This window comes from Hevea brasiliensis, chromosome 12 (assembly GCF_030052815.1).
Source record: "Hevea brasiliensis isolate MT/VB/25A 57/8 chromosome 12, ASM3005281v1, whole genome shotgun sequence".
Taxonomy (NCBI): domain Eukaryota; kingdom Viridiplantae; phylum Streptophyta; class Magnoliopsida; order Malpighiales; family Euphorbiaceae; genus Hevea; species Hevea brasiliensis.
In genome coordinates, this window is record NC_079504.1 from 10,960,333 (window position 1) to 10,985,847 (window position 25,515).

A 25,515-nucleotide genomic window follows, 5' to 3' on the forward strand; every position below is an offset into this window, starting at 1 on the left:
TCTTATCAGTAAATGAATGTTTTAATAACTTAATATTATTTGAAAAAAAGGTAAAAAAAGTAAGGTAAAGTATAAGATTATAAAAATATCCTTATTATATAAGAAGATATATTTTAAAATTAAAATTAATTATATTTATTTTTTAACAAATATTCATGTAAAATTTAATAAAAAAATAAAATAAAAAATAGCACAATTTTTTAAATAAAATTGAAAAAATAAATATAGGAAAATCAATATAATGTAAGAATTGCAACAAGAAGTGCAATAACCAACAAGTTAAAAACTAACACTTACCAAAAATAATAATAATAAAATGATATCAATCTTTGTTACCAACAGCATTATAAAATCATAACTTCCTAAAATAAGTGTCAATTATGTACTGATGATAATAACTAAAAAATACATCTATAAAACTTACCTGATGGAGCACAAAGGTGGAATTACAAGGAAAGCCAGGAACGACAATTGGCATAACAAAAGGGGAAAAAAAAAGTTAATGTAAAATATTTAATTAAAAAAAAATAATATGAGAAATATAAATTTATTATTTATTAAAATTTTTAAAACCAATCAAATTGTTGAGTTGAAAAAGTAAGGTTTTAAAACCCTTAAAAACCTTACCTCATTAAAAAAAAAAAAAAAAAAATTTACTCCCAAACATATCATTTAAGTGTTCATTACCTTCAAAACCAACATCTTACCTCCAAAAACTTCATCCCAAACATAGTATAACATACATATTTTCAATCTGCATATTTTCAATTTGTTCAAGTATTTTAATCCCGTATTCTTATTTTATCGGTCAACATTAAAGAATTATTTAAGTGCATACTTATCAATTATAAATTAATATAAGGTATTTACATATTGATTTAAATATATTTTTTTTCCATTCATTCGTTGGTTTGTCTTCCTCTTTTATGTTAATTGCAATTAGATCATACTTACATTATGCTTATATAGTGTCTTTGTTAGTCAGATAACAATTTATTAATGGTGGGATAGAATTAACAATAATTAAAAAGTTTAAAATTTAATTAATAATTTTTATAATATGTGGTAGAATTGAAAAATTTTAAGAGCGCGTGTACACATACACACATATATATATACACACAAAGAGTGACGGAGCAAAAAAATTCATTTAGGAGATCCAATTAAAAAAATATGTAATTTGTAAAAATAATATAAATTTATAAGAAAATTTTTTAAAAATAAAATTTACTTGCTAAAAATTAAATGAAAGTCGTTGTTAATTAAAAAATAATAATAAATGCTTAACATTAAGAATTATTGTACTTACAATATATTAATGGCTTAAAATTAAAAAATTTATCTAATTTATCTTGAATTTATTTTTTTATAGTAATTACAAAAAATAAATTTAACTAAAATTATAAATAAAATAAAATAAATAATATGACTTTAATTTATAAAAGAATTTTTTTAATAAAATTTGAGTCTAATGAAATTATAGTAAGGAAGAAATTTCAATAATAGCAATAAGATTATAAAAAAAAAGCCACTAAAATTTTAAATTTATGAAAAAAAAGAGAAAATAAATGTACTAAAATTTCATTTGATAATTTATTTAATAATTTAAATTTTAAATAAAATAAATTAGTGATCACAATAAAATAAAATTGATGATAAAGAATAAACTAAAAAATAATGATATCTTAAATTTTTTTATTAAAAAATTTACGTTTCACTAGTAATATCATTCGGTTAAAATTTATAGTTTTATTTTTTATAAAATTAATAATACTCCTAAAAATTTTTAAAATATTGAGACAATAATTAATTTTTGAAAAATTACTACTATATTATACCCTTAAAAAATTTTAAAATACTTATTAAAATTTTATTAGGTTTAGTACCCATAAAATTTATATAGTAATAATTAAAAAAATATTAATAGTTTAAAATATTACTATTATACTCTTAAAAAAATTTAAAAACTCAAGGAGGCAGCGCCCCCTTGATACAAGGGTAGCTCCGCCCTGTATATATAGTTTATTATTAATATTTTATTTAATAAAAATAAATATTTTTAGAGATAATCTTGGAAATGGTGAAGCCAAATCGATAGTGATGGCATAATTTGCTGCAAAATAACTCTCACCAATATTATTTACATTAGTAAAGTTCCTCCAACTTAATCGTGAGACCTCTAATTTTTCTGTTAATTAAATTTCTTTCAATATTTTGTAAATTTTTTTTAGTGATCATTAATCTTAAAATCATGATTACTCCCCTCCCAATTCTCTGTTGATTTTTTTTTATATTATATTTCTTTAAATAAATTTTAAATATATTTCCTTTTATATGTTGTTATTAATAAATCTTTTCTTTTTATCTTTTATTAAATCTGTTATCTCCTCCAGTATTTACTGTCACTTTATATTATGAAGATGTGGAGTGTAATACTTATTATTTGTATAGGAATCAAATATGAGATGTAATTTTTCTTTCTAGTGAGATATTAAATATTGATAATTACTATATCAAGTTTGCATAAAAGACCCTAAAGTCTAACAGTAATATAGCATTATCCAATGGAATGCGATTACGGTTAATCGGTAAACTCAACTGTTTTATTAATATAATTAAAATTTTGAAATTAAAATAATAATTATTTTTTTTTATAAATAATTTATTTTAAATTTTAATATAAAATTACAGTAATATAAAATTTTATATTTTAAAATTATATTTTATCTCCATTTAATCAGAATTCTCTTAATTTTTTTTTAAGATTGATTTTATAATCAATAAATAAAAAAATTATTGATTTTTTTTATTTAGTTGAATTTAATTACTTACAATATTTATCAAAACTATTTTAACGATTGAGTGTAAAAAAAATTATTTAGTAAGTAGGACTTTTAATAAAATGTAAAATTTATTTTAAGAAGATAATATTAATTTTTTTAATTCACATGATAAAATAGTCTTATGTGGTAAAATAATAAATTATTATAATATTATTTATTTTAAAATATAAAATATAATAAACGGTAAAATGTGGTCTAATATCAACTAAACTTTTATATATATATATATATATATATATATAATTTTAAAACAATATGAAAAACAAAAGATATTTAAAGACAAGCATAAGATATTTGTCGTAACCATCTCTTAGCCCAATGATTAATGCCTAAATTAATATGTGATACAAGGAATTTTTTATTTAAAAAATTATTCTAATTAGATTCAGGCGTGCGTCCCGTAAATAAATTTAATATTATCTCACTCAATGATTTTATTTATATTATGAGAAATAAACTTAAAATTTAATTAAATTTATGCTTAATGAGATATAAATAATATATTAAGCATTCCTTCTTGTGTGTATTTTGAATGTGAAATTTTTTAACTTTAACACGTATTAAATTTTATTAATATGTAATATATTCTTCTCTCCTTTCCTCTTATTATTACGTTCTTTAGTAGTCATCGGTGAGTGTATTCATTAGTGACAACTCTTTCTTTTTTTTTTTATAATTTTTATACCTATATCCATTTTGAATATATTTTAATTTTATCTTTTTAGATTTATTATTGTTTATAAATTTTAACTAAATGAATATTTAAATTTATCATTGTTAATAGATTTTAAATCTTTTTTTTATGGTGTTCTCTTTTCTATTTTTTTATTTAATATATACTTTTGTTATTAGTATATTTTGTGCATTTTAAAAAAGAGTACTTCATGAGATACATATCTTTCTTTTAATATGAGATTTATATTTATAATTTATTTATTAAGGCTTATAAAAGGATTAAGAGTCAAAGAGTGGAGAGTACAGAACGCTCATTGGCCAATTTATATACTCTATCAATAGTATTAAATTTTTCAAATTATTTATATTATTTTTTATATGAGTGATTAATTAATTTCTTTTATGTAAACATATAATATGTTAATTTGCATTTTTTATTCTAGTTTTAATTAATAAAATATCATAAATAATACCTAATTTCATTATCAAAATATAAAACAAATGTAACGCTTCCTTAATTACCTCCTAGACCTAAAGTTGGCATTTAATAACTAGACTAACCATTGTCCTATCGAATTTTTTGGTGTTTTTTTTAGTGAAATTATTATGTATTTTTATTATTAAGGCTCTGTTTATTTTGTGAAAAATAATTTATATATAGAAAGTATTTTTTATAAAAATATTTTTTTTGTTTGATTGTAATATTAAATTAATTATACATGTTTATATCACATGTGTAAAAGTATTTTCATATTTTAATAAAATTATTAAATTCTAAAAAATAAAAAATGACTTTCTTTTTTAAAAAGAGAAAATTATTTTTTTTAAATAACTTAATTTTCTCTTTGACTATAAAAATATTTAATTTTCTTAATACTCTAAAAATATTTTTCTATGAAACAAACAGAGCCTAAGATATTTTCTCTTTTAGAGAAGAATATTTTATGAGGTACATATTTTTTCTTTAACAAAAAAATCTAAATTTGGAGGTTATCTAATGGGTACCGTGAAGTTGAAGAGTGGAACGCACCACTCTATTAGCCAATTCATATGGTCTATTAATATTATCGAATTTTTAAAATTTTTTATATTATTTTTTATGAATAATTAGTTTTATTTATGCAAAAATATAATCTGTTACTTTATTTTTAATTGAAAAAATATTTTTCATTTCTATTAAAAAAAATCAATTCAACCCACATTAAAAATATAAGTTTTTCACAAGATTAGGCTAATAATTTGATAATCAATTGTAATATTTAAAATTTAAAATTTAAATTTCAAATATAAACTCATAAATCCAAAAACAACAAAAAATAATACACATTTAATTTTGAATGGACCCATAAGAATTTAATGCGCATCTATTCATATGATAAAAAATTTTTATTTAATGTTTAAATGCAAAATTAAATTAATTTGGATAATTTTTATTTAATTTTTATTCAATTTAAAATTCATTAAATCGAATTAATTTAAATTTAATTGTAAATGCAAATTAAATCAATCGAATTCTGATCTAATTTCAAACTCATAAGCAGAACAAATGGCCACTACTTACCGTTAGTCCATAACATGTCTTCATCCCCATCTATAAAGAAGTCAAAGAAATTCTAAAATTTTGACTACATGGGTAGGCTAAACGGCCCTAAACTCATACGTGCTTTATTTGAAAAAACAAAAATCATTTAAAAATGAATTTAATTCAGTTCTCATATAATTATATTATTTTTATATAATTTATAATTTTTATAAAATAATTTTTTTACATATATATTTTTTTGAAAATTCAAATTTCACTAAAACTCAATTTAATTATTTTTTTTTATCAATTCTATGTTTAAAATGAATGATTCAATTATTTTTAATTTAAAAAAGTTTATTTAAAAAAAATAGAAATTAAATATAATTCTTGTAAATGATTTATTTCAAAATCAGTCATTAGATTTTCAAACATAAGAATTGACAAAAAATAAAATTCAGATTTTCTTGTTGAATCTCCTATCTTTCAATTGCTACATATTGAACCCTTCTTTTTTTTTAATAAAAAATTTTCATAAATTTAATAAAAAATAATATTTTGTTAATAATTCATGTTATTAATTTTCATATGATAAATTAGAAAATGAAAATACAGGATCAAAGTTCAAAATTTCACCTTGTGAAAACACAAGAATACAAGATTAATCCAATACACACAAGTATGCTTAAAATCATCAGGCATATGAAATCATTTTTATGCCTTTGAAGTTTATTATGTTATGTTTCTCTTGCTGGCGCCATGCCATCAACGACTACGCTTTGCCTTTCCTTTACTTTGCCTAGCTCAGATAAAAGAAATATAAAAAACAAACTCTTTTGGCTCCAATAGACAACCATGCAATCAATTATAACAACCGTCAAGTTTCGAATTCAAGTTTTAATAAAAAATAAGGTAGAAAAATTATTTTATTAATAAAATAAAATATGAAAAATATAATGTTTCAAATTAAAAATAAAATTAAAGTTATTTTAATTATTTAATGTATTCCCTCTGTCTTATAAAAATAGGTTTATTTTTTTTATATGTCATAAATTATAGATTGCTTTCCTCTTTAAAATAATAATTTATTTATTAATATCCTAATATGCCCTTATTAATATCTATTGAAAATGTAAAATTTATTAATTTCAATAATAGTTTAGTTACATGAATTATTTAATTTTTAATGAAGTAATATGAGTGAAAATGTTCTTAAGAAAAAACTAAACAACATTTATTACTTTAACTACATTAACTTTATTTTTGATACATGCATTTTATATAGTCATTTAAGTTTAATTTCATGGCTATTTTATTTATTTGTTAGTCACTTTTAGCTAAATTTATTAGTTACCTAGATAGTTTTTCATAATTATCAATTTTTGGATTAAATTGTAATTTTTGTTTTGTTTTGTAGGAAAAATAATATTTTTGAGGGACTAAAAAAGAAATTTTGCCAATGACTAGTGATTCCTATAGCTAAATATATTAAAAACAAAGCTGGAAAGTTGAAGAATACAGTGGCCAAATTGCGCATAACTTGCCGCATAAGTTGTGCAGTTCTGCACAGGGAGAATAAGCAATTTTTCTATTCCTGCCGAAATCTGCATAAGTCACTGCATGACTTATGCAGACTTACTCCTTGCTTATGCAGCTTCACACAAAGGGCTCAAAACCTGCCGAAAACTGCATAAGCACATGCATAAGTTATGGAGTCCACTTATGCAGTTTCATAGAGTCTTCATAATGAGCTGGCAGAAGATTTCCTCATGAAAACTACACCTCAAACACACCATTTTAGGGCTACTTGTCAGAAAAAAAGATATAAATAGGCCCTTATCTCATTTTAGAAAGGAAGGAAAACCCGAAAGAGCAGCAGCAGGGGAACAGTCAGAAAACAGAGAGCAAAAACGTCACCTCTCCATTTATAGACCAGATTTGGAGTTTTCTTCCTTTCTTGCCTATTTCCTATCTTTCTTGTGTTGGGTTTCTTGGTTCTTAGCTTAGATTTAAGATTTATTTTCATATTAACTCAGAATTTCTTATAAATATTATGGATAGTGAGTAGTTTTTATTAGATTCTGGAGTTGGGATGTAATATTTGAGATATTTTATGGATTTTGATTGGATAATCTATATTTGTGGTTTTAATGAAGTTTTATTCATTTTTTGTGTACTCAATGACATGCTTAGTGTAGGATCCCATTAAGTATTGTTCTTAATCTATGGTTGAAGTACCGAAAGGAGAAAACCCTGTGATAGATAATCAATAAATTGGACTTAATTAACTTAGATCTAGAAATAAACTAAGGATTAAGAGGATTTACAGATTAATTAAGGAACTTAAAGGGTCTTGATTAATTTTAACTCCACGAAAGTAGGATTAGATTGATTAAAGCACTCTTTGTCTCACTTGAAAGAGTGTTCAAAGGATTTAAAAATTAATCTCCTTAAAACCCGCAAATTCCATAAGATTGGGTAACCAATTTAAAAATCCCAAAATAGCTTGAATATGAACTCCTGAACTCCGGAATCGTCTCTTTTATCATTGTTAATTTCTAATCGAATTTAATTACTTGCCATTTCAAATCTTGCCATATTTCAATTTGCTTATTTTAATTTGATGCAAATTTAGTTAAATCATTACATTGTTGAATAGATTATTAATTTTGCACATATAGATTTCATACTTTAATATCTATCAATTTATTGCTTTAATTTCAAAAATAGTTCAAATTAGTCAAATTTTTATATAAAAAATTCAACCATTAACACAACTCCTCGTGGGAACGATATCTTTTCTATATTACTTGTACGACCCGTGCACTTGCGGTTGGGCCACATCAAGTTTTTGGCGCCATTGCCGGAGAGTTGTTTGTTTAAGATTGAATTCTTTATTATTTTAGTTGTTTATAGTTTTTTACTTTTGTTATCTTTCATTTTTTTGTGTTTGTTTGTTCTTTTTAGGTACTCTTAATCTTTTATGAGAAGAGCTAGAAGCACAAGCGACACATCCTTATTGTTTAATCCTGAAATTGAGAAATTTTATAGAGCTAACAAGAAAGAAACCAGAAAAAGGAAAGAAGCCTTGAGAGCAGCTGAAATTGAAGCAGAAATGACTAATGAAAGAATTAGAATTGGTGGCGATAATGCTGGAAATGATCGAAACAATGAAAATGTAGCCCAAGGTGAAGAGGTTGTCAATGCTAATGTGCCTAGGGGAATTATGATGGATCATGCATTTCCTCGTTTTGATGATTTGAGAGAGAGTATAGCAAGACCAAGAATTGATGCAAATAGCTACAAGATGGATTTTGGGGTTCTTCAAATAATTTAAAATTCCCAATTTGGGGGACATCCTTAAGAAAATCCACACACACATCTAGAGAAGTTTGCTATGATTTGTGATATGCAAAAATAACCTGGAGTATCTGATGATGCAGCAATATTGAAGCTATTCCCATTCTCTTTAAAGGATAGAGCATTGGATTGGCTTGATTCTTTACCTCACAACTCTATTACAAATTGGGAGCAAAACACTAATGCATTTCTTGTACAATATTTTCCACCTGGAAAAACTCAAGAATTGAGGAATCAAATGATAGCTTTCGGACCAAGAAAAGATGAAACTCTCTATGAATCATGGATGAGATGGAAGAAATTAGAGAGACAATGTCCACATCATACCATTCCAAAATGGATGATAAACCAGAATTTTTACACCAATGTTACTCCTGCAATTAGAGGGATTATTGATGCTCAAACAGGAGGAGAATTTATTATGAAGCATGAAGATGAAGCTTATGAGCTATTGGAGAAAATTACAAAGAATACTCATCTTTGGAGTAGTCCAAGAGGACCAGCTCCAACTCAAAAGAGGCAAGCTGCTGGAATGTATGACCTTGATCCATTCAACATGATTAATGCAAAGTTTGATGCACTTACAAATGTTTTGGCTAAGAAGATGGAAGATTTAAGTATGTTGGTTAGTTCATCATCATCATCTGGAAGTTCACAACAAGTTGCTTATGCAGAAGGAACTACCAGCTGTGGAGTAGACTATGGAGAGCAAGCTGCATATGTTGGTAATTATGGAAACAAACAAATGGGGAATCCTTACTCTCAAACTTATAATCCAGCTTGGAGGAATCATCCCAACTTTTCATGGGGAAATCAGCAAAATCAAGTCCCAAATCAGAATCTTCAACCACAACAGCAACAAGGAATTCCATATCAGCAAAATAGGCAACCATTGCCTAATTTTCAGCAGAGAAACATGAATCCTCCACCAAAACAGCAAGAGCAAAGTTCCACCATAGAAGCTTTATTACAACAGATTCTTGCTAACCAAACTAAGCATGATGAAGAGATGAGAGAGATGAAAGCAAGGCTAGAACAGATGCAAACACATAACAGAATGTTGGAAAATCAAATTGCACACCAAGTAAGCTCCTCAGGTACCAAATCAATGGGAAGACTTCCTAGTCAGATAGAAAATCCAAGGGAGCAGTGTCATGCCATCACACTGAGGAGTGGTAAAATAGTGCATAATGAGAAGAGTGAAAAAGTTGAGAAGAGAGAAAATGAGAAAGATGTTGAGGGAGATGAAAAACAAGAGAGTGAAAAAGAGAGTGCAAGAAAAGGTAAAGAGGAGGTTGAAGAGAAAGAAGAGAAATACATACCTCCAGAGCCTTACAAGCCACAACTTCCCTTTCCACAGAGATTTTAAAAAGCCAAGCTTGATAAGCAATTTGGGAAGTTCTTAGAGGTTTTGAAGAAGCTATATATATGTGCTTTTTATTGATGCTCTTTCCCAAATGCCTTATTATGCTAAGTTTCTGAAAGAAATTCTCTCAAATAAGAGGAGACTTGAAGATTATGAGACTGTAGCCTTAACTGAGGAATGCAGTGCTATCCTCCAAAGGAAACTTCCTCCAAAGCTCAAGGATCCAGGGAGTTTTTCAATTCCATGCCACATTGGGGAATCATGTTCTATAAAAACTTTATGTGATTTAGGGGCTAGTGTAAGCCTTAGGCCTCTCTCCATCTATGAGAAGCTCAACATGGGAGATCTTAAGCCAACTCACATTTCTCTTCAGTTAGCTGATAGATCAATTAAGTATCCTGAAGAGATTTTGGAGAATGTGCCTCTGAAGGTTGGGAAGTTCTATATACCTGTTGACTTTGTCATCTTGGACATGGAAGAGGATTCCAATATCCCAATTATCTTGGGAAGGCCCTTTCTAGCTACAACAGGAGCATTAATTGATGTTAAGGGCGAAAAGCTTACTCTCAGAGTCAGAGAGGATCATTTAGTCTTCAACATTGGCAATGATAAAAAGAAGCAACATGCAGATGTAGACTCTTATTTGAGAATTGATATAGTTGATGAGTTCGTAAAAGAGCACTTTAGAAAGAACTATCCGAAGGCTTCTCTTGAAAGTTGTCTTATCCATGAAGGGAGTATCAATGATGAAAATCCAAACGAGGTTGCATTGCACAACATTTGAATAGTAATCCACCTTGTCCTATGGCATCAATCTTTCAAGTTGAGCAAGTTGAGAAAAGTGAAGTAAAGCAACCATCTCTTAAAGAAAAAGATGCACCAAAGGTTGTCAAGAAAGAAATGGTTAGATTTTTAGACAAAGCAAAAAGGATCTTCTCATGTGATGGAAAGAAAATGAAGTATAGATTCATTGAAGCACCTATTGGAAATAGAGGCAATAAATTCTAATTCCAGCCACCATGAAACATGACAAGGGTCAAGCTAATGACTATAAATTATCGCTCTTGGGAGACACCCCAAGTTCTTTATTTTGCTTTTGTTGATTTACTTTTATTTGCATTATTTTTGTTTTTGTCTTAAATCTCCCCAAATTCAATTTTTGATATTGTTGAATTTTGTTCTCTGTAGATATATTTCAATGGATGAAGGTTGTTGCACTGCTGGAAAGTTACTCTTAATCTGATATTTTATCCAATAAATCTCCCAAGATTGGTTTATTTTCATTGCTTCCTGTGCAGGACCCCTTCTTGGCTTATGCAGAAAATTTTTTCAGCAAAAATGGTCTGCAGCATATGCTATTTGCTTCTTTGTTGAGGTTGGGTGTGTATCTTTTATGTATTTGTGCTTATCATGTTAATATGATGGTAAGTGGGTCACTTTAGTAGTTTTGAACTTATTTGGGTTGTGTGATTCAATGTGCACATGCTTCATTTTATTGGTATAACTTGGAGAACCTATTTTCTTTTATGGATAAGTGCAACTTTGTGCAGATTTTTACTGAGTTTTAATGTGCTAGAATGTTAATTTGTAAGGTTTGAGTTGAAATGGCATAATTCACAATTGTCTCTTATGCAGAACTTACTTCTACAAGCTTGTATGGTGTAATTGTGATAAATTCTGCATATATTGATGTGTTTTTTATGATAATTCCTCATGATTTATGCTTCAAAGGATTACATTTCTTCATTCTTATGTATTTTTCAAACTTGCAAAGCATTTTTTATTATAATATGAATCTTGTTGAAATGTGCATAAGTAACTGCATAACTTATACAGCTTTCGGACCACAATTTTTGCCATTTCATTTCTTGCCGAAAACTGCATAAGAGAGTGCATAACTTATGCAATCCTGCATAACCAAATTTTTACCATTTCATTTCTTGCACTGCCACAATTTTTGCCAATTTTCCATTCTTGCGGAAACTTGCATAAGTGTGTGCACAATTTATGCACTCTTGCATAACTTCAAATCCTGCATTTTCATTTCTACCGAATTCCGCATAACCAAATGCACAGCTTATGCACTATTGCATAACCAAATTTTCTGAGATTTTCATTTCTGTTGAAACTTGCATAAGAGAGTGCATAAATTATGCATATTTACACAACCAACTTTTTAGAATTCCCATTCTTGCCGAAACTTGCATAAGAGAGTGCATAAGTTATGCACTTTTGTACGACTAACTTTTCAAACTCCCCATTCTTGCCGAAACTTGCATAAGAACCTGCATGACTTATGCACATCCATTTTTTCCCTTATGCACAAATTCGCACATCCTATGCAAATCAAAATTTTTGCACTACCCACTTTCTCACCTCTCACTTCCCGTCGTTTCTGTTCACAACCTCTCTCCTGTTCATTTTTCTCGGCACCAATCCCTCACCCCCTACCTTTTTGCCGACCAATACCCTAACTTTCCCTTTATCTCTTTTACTTTCTTCTTCCCTCCTCCATTCCCACCATCGTCGACCACCACCATGGAAATCCCTTCCCCTCAAGGCTCTCCTCTCCAAGTCACGCCCCTAGCAATGCAAGCCCCCAATCCTGATTCTCCTCCACAACAAACCTCTCCACCTCCTCCTACATCCACCTATAAAAGGAGAATCCGATCTAAATCAACCAGACCCATGGCCTCTGCACCACCTCCCGCAAAACGAAAAGACCCACCTGCTACTCCACTTTCAAAGCCTACACCCAAAAACCCCAGAACTTCAGCTTCCACATGACAAGGGGTTGGTGTTTCTACCTCTACCCCACAAGCCAAATCTCCCTCCTCTAGCAAGAAGCAACCTTCAGCAGCAGCAACACAGGTATCCAAACTACCTTGGCCTCTTCCTGAAGCAACCCATAAGGCAACTTTTAAGGGGCTAAAGGACAGAAAAGTGCAACTCACTAGGTATATTTTTGCAGATGCTCTCCAATCTGTTGGTTTGTTTGATAATGTTGTTGCCTATCTTGATGGACTAGGTTGGATGGAATTTGCACATAAACAAGAATTAGTTTATCCAGCCCTAGTTTTGGGATTTATTTCCTCATTTTCTGCTACTATGAAATTGCATGAGATAGATTACAAGCCAACTATGAAATTTAGGGGCTTGGGGCAAAATAGAGAGCTATCATTAGACCAATTTCACAGTATCTTTGGGTTTGCTATTGATGGATTGTTTAGGGTACCATATACAGGCATAGAGGTAGCAAATAAAGGTGTTTGGAATGCTGTTTAGTTTTGGAGAAATATCACAAACCAATCTCAGAGTTTTTATGCTGGCAGATCCAAGACCTCCCAAATAATAGACCCAGCACTTAGATTTATCCATAGGCTTAATACTAGCACTATCTCGAGCCGAGGGACTAGTTTTGGTGCTGTTGGAAAATCTGACTTGTTCATGCTATGGTGTGCTTTTCACAAAGTCAAAATATCTCCTAGTTACTTCTTCTGTGAGCATGTGTTACATATTGCTACCAAATCTGTAGGTGATATAGTCATGGGTGGGCTCATAACTGTTATAGCTAAATATTTTGGTTTTGATCCGGAAGAGCATCTTCTACCAATACTTTCAAACACTCTATATTTTAATGCTACTTAATTATCCAAGACTGGATTCAGTTTGCCACCATCTGACACTGCACAACCAGTAGCAGATACAGGACCATCTGCACAACCTGCTCCAGCAGTCCAATAACATTCTGCTGAACCTGCACCACCTACTCAGTCTGCACAAGACACCCCAGCAGAATCTGCACAGCCAACACTATCTGCAGCTGGACCCTCTTCATCCACAGCACCTCCTCCCTTCAACACTAAAGCCTTATTCACTTATGTTGAGAGGCTTAGTGATGATGTATATTTTGTAGATAGGAAGCTTGAATCTGGTCTAGATACCCTTAAGGATCATCATGATCAACTCTTTGATCTTGTTATGGAAAACAGAGATAAGCAGAAAGAGTTAAAAGAGATGATGAAACAGCTCATGGCTTTTCTGGGTATGCCACCTCCACGTCCATCACCTCCTCCAGAACCACCCCTTCAGCATTAGCTAGGTCCATCCAGTCCTCTAGCAGAACCTTTGGACAAGGGCAAGACCATAGAAATAGATTAGTTTTTATCTTGCTCCTGTTCAACTTCTAGCATCTTTTCCTTTTAGATGTGCTGGAACAATTTTAGTCTGTCTTGAATTCTATTTTCTTGAAATACAATTGGATGGCTATTCCATTGGTTTTTCATTGCTTCTCATTGCCTTTGCTGCCCTTTGTGCATACTTGCCAATACACTGTATATATTTACATACTTCTGCTGGTGTTTATAAGTTTTTCCTTGATATATTATTATGCTGCAGCTTTTCAATATACTACATAGGCTGTGAAACTCCTTATGCAAATGTTCTGCATAGCTTGTGCAGTCCCTTATGCAACTCATGCCATACTGCACAGTTTATGCACTCTCCTTATGCGCCTGTTCTGCAAAGTATTTATTCTGCATAACCTGTGCAGCTTTCTTATGCATAACCTGTGCAGCTTTCTTATGCATCACCATCATCTTTTGAATTCACATTTTAGATGCTAAAACACTACTCTATACTAGGTAACTCTTTCTTTTTGCTTTTAAATTTAACTATTCCTGATTATTCCTCTTTGCTTTGAGTTTTCATGCTGCACTGCCTTAGACATTGAGGACAATGTCCAATTTTGAGTTTGGGGGTGTGCATTTTGATTTTTGCTACATTTTTCACATTTTGAGTATAAGAACATCTCATCCCATTCCATTCGTATATACATATTATAAATATTTTACATACACATCCATACATTCATATACATAACACATTCACATACACATTATACATCACTTAGAAATTGTACACATTGCATACAAATAGATTTCTTCTATTTAGTTAATGCATTGCTCATTTTTAGGAATTTATAAATGTGGAGGCAAATAGATTTCTTCCATTTAGTTAATGCATTGCTCATTTAGTTAATGCATTGCTCATTCCACAAGAGTGAAGGCAAAAATCCATGCCGTATGAATGCCAATCCTTACATGATTGCTTTTGGGATCACAGAAATTATTTTCTCGCAAATTCCTGATTTTGATCAGCTATGGTGGCTCTCCATTGTTGCCGCTGTTATGTCTTTCACTTATTCATCTATTGGTATTGGACTTGGCATTGCCAAAGTTGCAGACAATGGAAAATTCATGGGAGGCCTAACTGGAATAAGCATTGGCACCGTAACTCAAACCCAGAAGATATGGAGAAGCTTCCAAGCACTTGGTGAAATTGCTTTTGCGTACTCATACTCCGTCATCCTCATTGAAATTCAGGTAAAATTTCAAGCAAAAAACTTTGAAAATTTCCCTTTTTCACATTTCTTTTATAATTTGCAAGTTAAGCTAACTTCTGTATGACTTGTTCTGTGACAGGACACAGTCAGATCCCCACCATCAGAGGCCAAGACAATGAAGAAAGCAACTCTAATAAGTGTTGCAGTGACAACCCTTTTCTACATGCTCTGCGGCTGCTTTGGCTACGCTGCCTTTGGAGACATGTCCCCTGGAAATCTTCTTACAGGCTTCGGCTTTTATAACCCATATTGGCTACTAGACATTGCTAATGTTGCCATAGTAATCCACCTTGTTGGGGCTTACCAAGTCTACTGCCAACCCCTCTTTGCCTTCATTGAAAAAGCAGCAGCACAAAGATTCCCAGATAGCGAATTCATTAGCAGAGGAATCAAAATCCCAATTCCTGGGTCCCGTTCCTACAGTCTCAACCTCTTCAGGTTGGTTTGGAGGACATGTTTTGTGATCTTGACCACTGTGATTTCAATGCTCCTTCCTTTCTTCAATGACGTAGTTGGTCTCCTGGGTGCTTTGGGATTTTGGCCATTAACTGTTTACTTCCCAGTTGAGATGTACATAGCACAAAAGAAAATACCAAAGTGGAGCACAAGATGGCTCTGCCTCCAAATCTTAAGTGCTGCTTGCCTAATAATTACCATAGCTGCTGCTGCTGGCTCCATTGCTGGAGTTGTTGTTGATCTTAAGTCTGTCAAGCCCTTCAATACCTCTTATTGAATCAGTTAGATTCGGCTCTTACTCATCCATAGGGATCATGAAGAGAAATTAATTGAGAATACAAATCAAGAAGTAAAATTTCAAGATGGAGTCTATTTAGTTTCTTGATCTGTTGAGTTTCAAAAGAAAAAACTTGTTTCTTTATCTGTCGCAATTTTAGGAATTTTCTTTTAATCTTTAATAAGCTGCAAGTGTAAAACGTGTGTATATACACATGCAAAGTTTCTCTGTGGATCATGGTCCAGTCTCGTTCAAGAAAACTTTGAATTGAAATTAGCATTTATTAGATTTATCTTTTATAGAATGAAAAGTATTTTTTCATCTGCATTAGCTCTCATATCATATGGCCAAATTATTAGATATATCAAAAATATTAAAAAATAATATTTTTAGAAATATAATAAAATATTTTTTTTAATTATAAAAAAATAAGATTCATATTATCAAAGTGAGGGTATATACAAACTAAGTGTGCTTAATAATCTATCCTCTCATATTATGGATATTAATTATTTTTCATTGAAGTGTAATTAATCAAATAAATAATGGTTTTTTTTTTTTTTAATTTTAATAAAAATATATTTATTTTCCATCAAAAGAAAAGAAATATATATATATATATATATATACATAAAGTAAAAGTGGACCTGAAAGTGTTCTCCAGGAATTCTAATTTGTTCACATGGCATGAATTGACAGAAAGAATGCCTAAACGTACCTGAATATGATGGAGTAGACATTGCCCTGATTTTGGGTTGGATTGGAACAATCTATTAAATTTAAGTGTGATTAAAACCGTTCTGAATCAGATCAGATCAATTTTACCTAATTAATTTGACTTTGAGTTAAAAACTAAATTTTTATTTTTTAAAAATTTTAAAATAAAATTTGAATATCAAATTTAATCAAATCAGATTAACTCAAAATTGAAAGAAAAAAAAACCTTCTATTCCATTCTCAATTCTCAATCCTTAAAATTGGAATTGCCAGTCCAATTTTTATTTTTATTTGGAATCGGACCGCACCCACGATTATGATGGAGAAATACTCTCAAGTTGTTCAATTTTTTTTTTATATAAATTTATCTATACGTAACATTTAAATTACTATAATTTATCTATAAGTGACATTTAATTTACTTTTTTCCAAAAATTTCAAATTTATTTTAATAATACTTTATAAAAATATCCACCACATCCAAGTTTTTAAAATATTGAGACAACAATTAATTTTTGAGAAATTACTATTATATTATACCTTAAAAAAGATTTTAAAATACTTATTAAAATTTTATTAGGCCTAATACCCCATAAAATTTATATAATAATAATTAAAAAAATATTAATAGTTTAAAATATTACTATTATACTTTTAAAAAATTTTAAAAACTCAAGGAGGCAGTGCCCCCTTGGTAAAGGGTAGCTCCGCCCTGTATATATAGTTTATTATTAATATTTTATTTAATAAAATTAAGTATTTATAGAGATAATCTTGGAAATGGTGAAGCCAAATCGATAGTGATGGCATAATTTGCTAATCAATTTGCTGCAAAATTACTCTCACCAATATTATTTACATTAGTAAAGTTCCTCCAACTTAATCGTGAGACCTCTAATTTTTCTGTTAATTAAATTTCTTTCAATATTTTGTAAATTTATTTAGTGATGATTAATCTTCAAATCATGATTACTCCCCTCCCAATTCTCTGTTGATTTTTTTTTATATTATATTTCTTTAAATATATTTCCTTTTATATGTTGTTATTAATAAATCTTTTCTTTTTATCTTTTATTAAATCTGTTATCTCCTCCAGTATTTACTGTCACTTTATATTATGAAGATGAGGAGTGTAATACTTATTATTTGTATAGGAATCAAATATGAGATGTAATTTTTCTTTCTAGTGAGATATTAAATATTGATAATTACTATATCAAGTTTGCATAAAAGACCCTAAAGTCTAACAGTAATATAGCATTATCCAATGGAATGCGATTACGGTTAATCGGTAAACTCAACTGTTTTATTAATATAATTAAAATTTTGAAATTAAAATAATAATTATTTTTTTTTATAAATAATTTATTTTAAATTTTAATATAAAATTACAGTAATATAAAATTTTATATTTTAAAATTATATTTTATCTCCATTTAATCAGAATTCTCTTAATTTTTTTTAAGATTGATTTTATAATCAAAAAATTAAAAAATTATTTATTTTTTTATTTAGTTGAATTTAATTACTCACAATATTTATCAAAACTATTTCAACGATTGGGAGTAAAAAAATTATTTAGTAAGTAGGACTTTTAATAAAATGTAAAATTTATTTTAAGAAGATAATATTAATTTTTGTAATTCACATGATAAAATAGTCTTATGTGGTAAAATAATAAATTATTATAATATTATTTATTTTAAAATATTAAAATATAATAAACGGTAAAATGTGGTCTAATATCAACTAAACTTATATATATATATATATATATATATATAAAATTTTAAAACAATGTGAAAAACAAACGATATTTTAAGACAAGCATAAGATATTTGTCGTAACCATCTCTTAGCCCCATGATTACTGCCTAAATTAATATGTGATACTAGGAATTTTTTATTTTAAAAATTATTCTAATTAGATTCAGGCGTGCGTCCCGTAAATAAATTTAATATTATCTCACTCAATGATTTTATTTATATTATGAGAAATAAACTTAAAATTTAATTAAGTTTATGCTTAATGAGATCTAAATAATATATCAAGCATTCCTTCTTGTGTGTATTTTGAGTGTGAAATTTTTTAACTTTAACACGTATTAAATTTTATTAATATGTAATATATTCTTCTCCCCTTTCCTTTTATTATTACGTTCTTTAGTAGACATCAGTGAGTGTATTTATTAGTGACAGCTCTTCCCTTTTTTTTTATTTTTATATTTTTATCCGTTTTTGAATATATTTTATGTTTATCTTTTTATATTTATTATTGTTGATAAATTTTAACTAAATAAATCTTTAGATCTGTCATTTTTAATAGATTTTAAATTTTTTTTTACGGTGTTCTCTTTTTTTTTTTTTTTTTAATATATACTTTTGTTATTAGTATATTTTGTGTATTTTAAAAAAGAGTATTTTATGAGATACATACATTTCTTTCAATATGAGATTTATATTTATAATTTATCTGTTAAGACTTATAAAAAAATTAAGAGTCAAAGAGTGGAGTGTACGGAATGTCCATTCGCCAATTTACATAATCTATCTATCAACAAGATTAAAATTTTCAAATTATTTATATTATTTTTTATATGAGTGATTAATTAATTTCTTTTATGTAAACATATAATATGTTAATTTGTATTTTTTATTCTATTTTTAATTAATAAAATATTTTTTATAAAAAATAAACATTTATTTTGTTTAAAAAGTTTGAATTTAAATATAGATAATAAGGCTCTAACACTATATTATATTGAGTCTCTCGTTTTATGTGGTTTTTTCAATATAAGATTTTCTTTTTTTAACTTTAAAAAATATTTTAATAGATAAAAAGATAAATTTAAAATTTCAATTTTAATAAGATCATTACAAAATTTCTAAAATATTAGTGAATTTTAAAATTTGGTGCTTACTCCTAATAAAAATGATGTCACCTTAATTATGACCAAACATATTACAATAAAGTTCATCACAAGTTAAATATAGCATTTGAGAGTGTGATTAAAACAAATCCCAAACCTTGAATGGATGATAAGCTTATTACCAACCAACCAACCAACCCTTTTGGTCTAAAGTGTTCAAACTCACTTTATATCTTTGAGTGTTGTCAATTCCATTAATTAGGTGCAAACTAAACCCTAATTCTAACTTCTTTCAAGGTTAAGGGTGAAGTTTAGTGGGACGTAATCAGAAAGAGATATTTCAAACTCAAATAATACCCTTTCAATTTCATTATCAAAATATATAACAAATATAACGCTTCCTTAATTACCTCCTAGACCTAAAGTTGGCATTTAATAACTAGACTAACCATTGTCCTATCGAGTTTTTGTGGTGTTTTTTTTAGTGAAATTATTAGGTATTTTTATTATTAAGAAAGTATTTTTTATAAAAATATATTTTTTTTATTTGATTGCAATATTAAATTAATTGTACATGTTTATATCATGAGTGTAAAAGTATTTTCATATTTTAATAAAATTATCAAATACTAAAAGATGAAAAATGACTTTCTTTTTTGAAAAGAGAAAGTCAATTTTTTTTAAATAACTTAATTTTCTCTTTGACTATAAAAATATTTAATTTTCCTGATGCTCTAAAAATATTTTTCTATGAAATAAACGGAGCCTCAAATATTTTGTCTTTTAGAGAAGAATATTTTATGAGGTACATATTTTTCCTTTAACAAAAAAATCTAAATTTGAAGGTTATCTAATGGGGTACCGTGGAGTTGAAGAGTGGAACGCATGACTCTATTAGCCAATTCACATGGTCTATTAATATTATCGAATTTTCTAAATTTTTTATATTATTTTTTATGAATGATTAGTTTTATTTATACAAAAATATATTATGTTACTTTTATTTTTAATTGATAAAATATTTTTCATTTCTATTAAAAAAATCAATTCAACCCACATTAAAAATATAAGTTTTTCACAAGATTAGGCTAATAATTTGATAATTAAATACCTGTTTATGGTAGAAGATTATTATTTTCAAAATTTAATCTTTTTTAATCCTTTTAAGAGAAGATTGATAATAGAAATCAGCAACAAAAGAGAAGCTATAAATTTTTGTTTTATAGGGATTAATAGAAGGCGTGGGAACTCGAAATTAACATTTATTAAATGTGTGATATATTTTTAACCATTAAATCAAATTAAGCTGGGTAAAATGAAACTACAATGTTTGTGTTTGGATTGATGGATTTGATTATATAGATTTAAATTTGGATCAAACAAGAAAGTTTAAAAAATATGAATTTGAATGTTAGTAAAATCTAAGATAAATATAAAGACTCAAAAAAAAATGTTAAAATAACAACATTAACATTAACCATGTTATTTGAAATTTCAGTTCAACCTAATAAAAAAAAAATATTGAATATTCACCTTCATTTTTAATTTAAAAATTGAAATTTATTTTATTAACCAAACAAGATATTTTTAAATTTATGAATTTCAAATGTAATATTTAAAATTTAAAATTTAAATTTCAAATATAAACTCATAAATCCAAATACAACAAAAAATAATACACATTTAATTTTGAATGGACCCATGAGAATTTAATGCGCATCTATTCATATGATAACAAATTTTTATTTAATGTTTAAATGCAAAATTAAATTAATTTTGATAATTTTAATTTAATTTTTATTCAATTTAAAATTCATTAAATCAAATTAATTTAAATTTAATTGTAAATGCAAATTAAATCAATCGAATTCTGATCTAATTTCAAACTCATAAGCAGAACAAAAGGCCACTACTTACCGTAAGTCCATAACATGTCTTCATCCCCATCTATAAAGAAGTCAAAGATATTCCAAAATTTTGACCATATGGTTAGGCTAAACGGCTCTAAACTTATACGTGCTTTATTTGAAAAAACAAAAATCATTTAAAAATGAATTTAATTCAGTTCTCATATAATTATATTATTTTTATAAAATAATTTTTTTACATATATTTTTTAAAAAAATTCAAATTTCACTAAAACTCAATTTAATTATTATTTTTTTTATCAATTCTATGTTTGAAATGAATGATTCAATTATTTTTAATTTAAAAAAGTTTATTTAAAAAAAATAGAAATTAAATATAATTATTGTAAATGATTTATTTCAAAATCAGTCATTAGATTTTCAAATATAAAAAAAAAAGAAGTTTTATAAAATTCAGATTTTCTTATTGAATCTCCTATCTTTCAATTGCTACATATTGAACTCTTCTTTTTTTTTTTAATAAAAATAATTAATTGTAAAAAAATAATATTTTGTTAATAATTCATGTTATTAATTTTCATATGATAAATTAGAAAATGAAAATACAGGATCAAAGTTCAAATTTTCACCCTGCATTGAAAGAAAGAAAGAAAGAAAGAAAAAAAAAAGCTTGCAATGAAAACACAAGAATACAAGATTAATCCAATACACCCAAGTATGCTTAAAATCATCAGGCATATGAAATCATTTTTTTGCCTTTGAAGTTTATTATGTTATGTTTCTCTTGCTGGTGCCATGCCATCAACGACTACCCTTTGCCTTTTCTTTACTTTGCCTAACTCAGATAAAAGAAATATAGAAAACAAACTCTTTTGGCTCCAATAGACAACGATGCAATCAATTATAACAATCGTGAAATTTCGAATTCAAGTTTTAATAAAAAAATTAGGTAGAAAATTTATTTTATTAATAAAATAAAATAAGAAAAATATAATGTTTCAAATTAAAAATAGAATTAAAATTTTTTTAATTATTTAATGTATTCCCTCTGTCTTATAAAAATAGGTTTATTTTTTTTATATGTCATAAATTATAAATTACTTTCCTCTTTAAAATAATAATTTATTTATTAATATCCTAATATGCCCTTATTAATATCTATTGAAAATGTAAAATTTATTAGTTTCAATAATAGTTTAGTAACATGAATTATTTAATTTTTAATGAAGTAATATGAGTGAAAATGTTCTTAAGAAAAAACTAAACAGCATTTATTACTTCAACTACATTAACTGTATTTTCTTAATCCATGTGAAAATAGAAATAGCCTTATTTTTGTGGGATAGAGGAAATATAATTAATGATAAATTAAATTAAATTTCAATAGATAAATTAATTTATTTATAAAATAAAATTTAAAAAATATAAATATTTTAAATTAAGATTCTGTTTATTTTACAGAAAATAATTTATATCATGAAAAATATTTTTTAAAAAATATTTCCTATTAAAATATTTTTTATTATTTGATTGTAATATTAAATTAATTATATATATTTATTTCATATATATATATAAGTGTGTTCATATTTTAATAAAATTATTAAAATTTATAAAATAAAAAATGACTTCATCTTTTGAAAAATAAAAGTTATTTTCTTTAAAAATGACTTAATTTTTTTTAACTAGAAAAATATTTTTTATGCCCCAAAAACACCAGATAATGACAAAAATATTTTTTAAAAAATATTTTTTATAAAATAAATAGAGTCTAAAAATAAAAAAAAAATTAATATCTTTTATTTTAGTAAGAGAATTGAGAAATATGAGATTTAAATTTATGTTTATTAAATGAATAATATGTCTTTTATCTATTGAGCATAAAAAAAAAAATCTAATTTTTCTTAAATGTGTCACATTTGCTTCAATTGGAGGGAAGAAATCGGAGTGAAAGTGCATCTAATAAGTACAGTAGTTCGCACTAAGCTTGCTAGTTTCGCACGTGCCTTGTACTCTCCGAGTCCTAGGTGGCCAACAGCCACACCACACTGACCAAATAGAGGAGTTACAACCGCGTACGCTTGTCGGTGATTTTGAACCAAGCGGAAAAAATTTACTGCAATAACTAAATTGAGAATTAATTTTATAGATGTATTTTTATATAAATTTTTAGATATATTATATATTTTTAAAATAATTATATATATATAATTATAAATTAAATATAACTTAATATATATGTTTTATTTTTTTAAAAAAATTTTAATTATAAATATATTAAATTTTTTTATCATTCATAATTATAAATATATGATCATACTATATATATATATATTTAATTTATAATTAAATTTGTATCTTATAATTATATATATATATATATATCTTACTGTTAAATATTATATAATTAATAAATAATAATATATATTATAATATAATCAAACTTAAATTATATATGTACCGTCTAATTAAAAATTATATAATTTAAAAATATTTAAATTATATATTATTTATTAATTATCTAATTTAAAATTTTAATTTTAATTTAACTATAATTTTTTATAAAAATAATTAAATAAAATTATTTTAAGAATAAATAATCAATTTCAAAATCAAAGATCTGTATTAAATCGAAATTAAAATAATAAAAAATTAAATTAAAATTATATTAAAATTTAATTTAATTTAATTTTAATTTTTTTATGAACTCAAAACCAAATCAAAACTATACACCCCTATAAAAACAACAGAAACATGAGTTGCGGGTCTCCTCCTTCCATTCCCAATATCAGACCGAATCGCCTCGGAAAAAAGCGAGTCAACCCCGAACACCTCCACCACTAGACACACCCCACCTGGTAGTTTTGTTAGTCTCTTTGAAAAATAAAACATTCAACCACAGGGATAAAATAAATAAATAAATAAAAAACATTTTTTTGTATTTTTTATTTTATCTATTATTTAAAATTTTTATGAGGTGATTAAAAAATAATTAAATTACTTTAATTATAATAAATATTTTTTAATTTAATTAAATTATTATTTAACGAGGTGTTAAAACAAATTTTAAAAAATTTATATAAATGATTATTATATTTAATAAAAATATGAATAAAATTTTAAAAAAATTAAAACTTATTATCCTTTTTTCAAAATGAATAAAATAATTTTAAAAAACTGACAACAACTGAAAGCGCCCATAGCGAATGTCCTACCATGTGAGACCCATCTCCCCCAAAGCCTCTCTTCTTTGGCCGACTCTTTCTGACCGTTCAATGAACTCCAGAGTCCAAACTTCTCCACAGCTATCTAATTTTGACTGAGAATAAAATATAACCCTGCATTAAGAAGTAGAATTTGTATACAATATATTCAATTTAAATTGAACTTTTTATTTTGATATTTTAAATTTAAGACTCATCATAATTACTTTATTTATTTATAAAATTAAAAATAGAATTAAAAAAGTATATATATATATATATATATATATATATATATATATATATATATATATATATATATGTGTGTGTGTGTGTGTATTTTGTAGAGTTGGCTAAAGGCCAATTCAATCCTTGAACCAAATTTCAAGCCTTGAACCAGTATTAGAAGGCCAGTTCAGGTCTCTTCTTCTTGAATTGGGCTTGGAATCGAATTAATTCTAAAATTTGTTCTCATTTTCTATTTCTTAAAATTTATATTGAGTTTATATTTAAATCCTTTTAATTCTTTTCATTAGAAAATAAATCATTTAATTTATAAATAATGTCTAAAAAATTATTATAATTCGATAATATTAAAACTTTCTTTAAACAATTTTAAATCAGAACTATTTTGAATTGGAATTGTTTATGAATTAGAAACCAAATCAAATTATGAGACCGAATCAATGATTTCAACTTAAATATCTATGAGTGGGTAGGTGACTTTTGCAACATTGTCCGCCTAATAAATATCTAGGAGTGTCAATAGAGGATTTCCCGTGGACTTTGTATGTTTTAATTTGTGTGGCTTCAATATTAATTCATTCTTGATTGTTCAAGAAATCAAAACTTAGCCTGTTAATTAGGATAACATCTTAAACAGAATAGAACACAAGAAGTCAACACCCAAGAACTCGACAAAAACTACTTGATTTCGTAACATACTCATTTACGT

At 26.6% G+C, this 25,515-nt stretch overlaps 1 protein-coding gene and 1 non-coding gene across 2 annotated transcripts; one reads left to right on the forward strand and one right to left on the reverse strand.

The window, feature by feature from the left end:
- Positions 1–8,622: 8,622 nt before the first annotated feature.
- LOC131171632 (small nucleolar RNA R71) lies at positions 8,623–8,730 on the reverse strand. The gene has a single exon (XR_009142291.1). It is a non-coding gene; the product is annotated as a small nucleolar RNA R71 (small nucleolar RNA).
- Positions 8,731–14,805: 6,075 nt separating this feature from the next.
- Positions 14,806–16,189, forward strand: LOC131171101 (amino acid permease 3-like). The gene is made up of 2 exons (XM_058130553.1): positions 14,806–15,150; positions 15,250–16,189. The coding sequence occupies exons 1-2, from the start codon at positions 14,806–14,808 to the stop codon at positions 15,901–15,903; spliced, it is 999 nt and encodes a 332-aa protein (XP_057986536.1). The 3' UTR covers positions 15,904–16,189.
- Positions 16,190–25,515: the final 9,326 nt, after the last annotated feature.

Coding starts and splice junctions, on each gene's coding strand:
- LOC131171101 (XM_058130553.1), top strand. CDS start 14,806: ATGCATTGCTCATTCCACAAGAGTGAAGGCAAAAATCCATGCCGTATG. Junction 15,151..15,249: donor TCATCCTCATTGAAATTCAG/GTAAAATTTCAA, acceptor GTTCTGTGACAG/GACACAGTCAGATCCCCACC.